General features: G+C 41.5%; 1 protein-coding gene across 1 annotated transcript; it reads right to left on the reverse strand.

The window, feature by feature from the left end:
• Nucleotides 1-638: 638 nt before the first annotated feature.
• LOC142632332 (uncharacterized) lies at nucleotides 639-1,735 on the reverse strand. The gene is made up of 2 exons (XM_075806770.1): nucleotides 1,228-1,735; nucleotides 639-1,027 (listed from the first exon to the last, which is right to left on the reverse strand). The coding sequence occupies exons 1-2, from the start codon at nucleotides 1,733-1,735 to the stop codon at nucleotides 639-641; spliced, it is 897 nt and encodes a 298-aa protein (XP_075662885.1).
• Between the last annotated feature and the right edge of the window lie 1,539 nt (nucleotides 1,736-3,274).

Raw genomic sequence — 3,274 nt, forward strand, 5'->3', positions numbered from 1 at the left:
TTATGGTTTAGAAAGTCGAATAAATATTATTTAATTAATAATTAAATGTAAAAGAGTTATCAATTTAAATTTTCGCCATAGGCCTAAAAAGATGTAGGGATAGCCTGTGGCTGTGGACAAGTGCTAGGTAGCAAAAGCATATACAAGTAGAAAGTAATGCAAATGAGGCGATGTCTAATAGTAAGATTATAATTTAATAGTTTCATCAAATTATAATAATTTATTAGAGGCATTTTGGTGGGTGTCATTCATTTATTAATTTGAAATAAAAACCTAATATGTCAGGAAGGTTGGTGGGTGTCATTGATTTATTAGTTTGAAAAAAAAAAAAATTCTAAGGTTTCATATGGTAAAGTCAACTTATAAATTGACAAATCTAAGATTTCAATCAATACTTAACTCATGTTGGGCAAGCCCAAATTTATGCTATATATTATTAGTTGTGTTTTTTTTTTTTTAAATGGAAAATACTGAAACTTTATTGAAAAGAAGAGAATAAGCTACATAACTTCCCGAAACACAAGCGAATCAAGAAAGGGTGGGCTTTCCTCTATCCACTTTACAAATTCACTAATTACTTTAGCATGTCGTGCTAAGGTATGTGCTACTTGGTTGGCTGTTCGTCTCACATGTTGAAACTAAGTTCGTCGAAATGCTTGCAGTCGGTGAAGAGCTCCTTCAATGATGTCCACAATTGTGACCCGGGGTGTAATGGTACCACATAGAGCATTAGAGACTACCTTTGAGTTGGTCTCAAATATCACCTTCCTGACCCTAACGTCCCATGCAAATGAGACTGCTTCATCCACGACTTTTGCTTCTGCCTCCATTGGACCCAGCGGTAAAGGCAAATGCTTACTCAAAGCAGTTATCACTGATCCCTCATGGTCACGTATTATAACCCCGATGCCAATGGTGTGATGGTCTGGGAAGAGTGCGGTGTCGATGTTAGCTTTGTACCATGGGTGGGATGGTGGAATCCAACGAGTATCCACTTGTTCTTTGAAGAGAGGCCGAGCAAGGTGAGCTAGTTGGAATTCATCGAGGATGGAGTGCGCTTTGTGGATAAGCTCATGGCAAGTCTATCTAGTGGATCCAAGCCTTGCCTTGTTACGGTTGTACCACATGCACCACACTATTGTGATAATGAGCTCAATCAAATTGCTACCCATGGTTGCACAAAGAGTAGATACCAAAGAAAGTCAACAAACTCTCTGAAGCTCACACCCGTAGCATCAAAACTTATTCCTGTGGCCATCCAAACTTCATGTGCTTTGGTGCAATCCCAAAACAAATGCCCACTTGTTTCCTCAGCCAGTCCGCAAGCTTCACAAGTTGCATTGTCGATCACTCCGCAACGGCAAAGGTTTACCTTCGTAGGGAGGATGTTATGGCTTGCTCTCCATGCAAAAGTTTTCAACTTGGTGGGTATACCAAGGCTCCAAAATGTTTGCCAAAACCGTCCGGTCATATCATTGGTTGAGACCCCCTCCATTGTTGCGTTTGGTGATGAGGTAATAGCCACCTTGTAGGCACTATTCACCATGAAATTTCCTTTAACTGTATAGGCCCAAACCATGCAATCATGAGTACATCGATGGCTCCGTGGGATGCTTAGAATGGTCTGAGCTTCAGTAGGTAGGAAAATCTGCTTGATCAAAGCATCCTTCCACGCACCTATTGCTTTGTCAATAAGCTCGAAGATAGTGGCATCAATGTGTAGCATATTTGGCATGGTGACGGTACGAAAAGTAGATGGTTATGGGATCCATTTTTCCTTCCATACTCAGATAGTAGTGCCATCACCCACTTGCCAACGGTGGCCTGCTTCAACTATGTGTTGGGCTGCCATGATGATGCGCCATGCATAGGAAGGGTGCCGGACAAGCTCTGCATGAAGAAAATCACTGTTAAGAAAATAACGAGTTTTGAGAACACGGTATACCAATGAGCGTGTGTTTGTCTACAAACGCCATCCTTGCTCTGACAGGAGTGCCAAGTTGAAAGCTCTGAGGTCTCAAAAGCCAAGTCCCCCATCCTGTTTAGGTGCACACATTTTATCCCAGCTCAACCACACCATCTTATTTTTGCTGTTGGATTGTCCCCACCGAAAGGTACGAACCATGCTAGCTAGCTTGTCACATAAGGTATCTGGTAGCTTGACGACACTCATCATAAAAGTAGGGTTGCTTGAGCCACTGCTTTGATGATGACTTCCATCCCTGCTTGTGAGAGCATCTTTTCTTTCCACCTAGAGAGTTTATTGTCTAGCCGCTCTTTTTTTCCAAGTAGGTTTCATGTTGCCTGATGACCTCCACTCCAAACCGGTGCTGTATGTACTCCTTAGTTTCCTATGGAGTGTCATGGCTGAAAAATAATGAGGTTTTCTCTCTTTTGAGTTGTTGGCCAGATGCCTTTTCATAAGTCTCCAAAATTTGTTCCAGGTGGCTATAATCATCACTGGTGGCTTGATAGAAAATGATACTGTCATCTGCAAAGAAAAGATGTGATATCCGAGGGCCCTGTGGGTAGGCGGCTACTCCATGCAATCCTCCATTTCTTGTGGCCTGACGGAGAAGAGCTAACAGTCCTTCTACACAGAATAAGAAAAGAAAATGAGATATGGGGTCCCCTTACCTCAGGCCCTTTGTAGGGGTGATGTGGCCTCGGGGTGCACCATTAATTCAGATAGAATATGTAATTGAGGTAACACAAAGCATCATAATGTTTACCCATTTATCAAAGAAACCCATTTTCAACATAATATCTTTTAGACACCCCTATTCCACTCTATCAAAAGCCTTACTCATGTCGAGTTTCAAAGCCATCTCCCCTTGCCGCCCATTTCGTTTGTTGTTTAGGTAGTGCATGGTCTCGAAAGCAACTAAAACATTATCAGTAATAAGGCAAGAAGACATGAAGGCACTTTGATTTTCACTGATAATGTCTGGAAGGAAACGCTTCAGTCTATTAGCTAGGACTTTGGAAGCAAGTCTAGAAATGACATTACTCAAGTTGATGGGTCTATACTAGGTTATCTTTGTGGGGTTCTTCACTTTTGGTATGAGCACGATGTGGATGTTTTTAAAATTGGGAGGAATAATTCCCAAGTTTAATAAATCCAGTACAACATTGGTGACACACTCACCTGATATGGACCAAAAATGCTAATAGAAGAGTGGTGGCATGCCGTCTGGACTAGGAGATTTTTTCAGGTGTATTTGCTTTAGTGCTTTGTGGACTTCCTCAACTTGAAAATTTTGGCAGAGATATT

Source organism: Castanea sativa, chromosome 4, assembly GCF_040712315.1.
Source record: "Castanea sativa cultivar Marrone di Chiusa Pesio chromosome 4, ASM4071231v1".
NCBI classification, from domain to species: domain Eukaryota; kingdom Viridiplantae; phylum Streptophyta; class Magnoliopsida; order Fagales; family Fagaceae; genus Castanea; species Castanea sativa.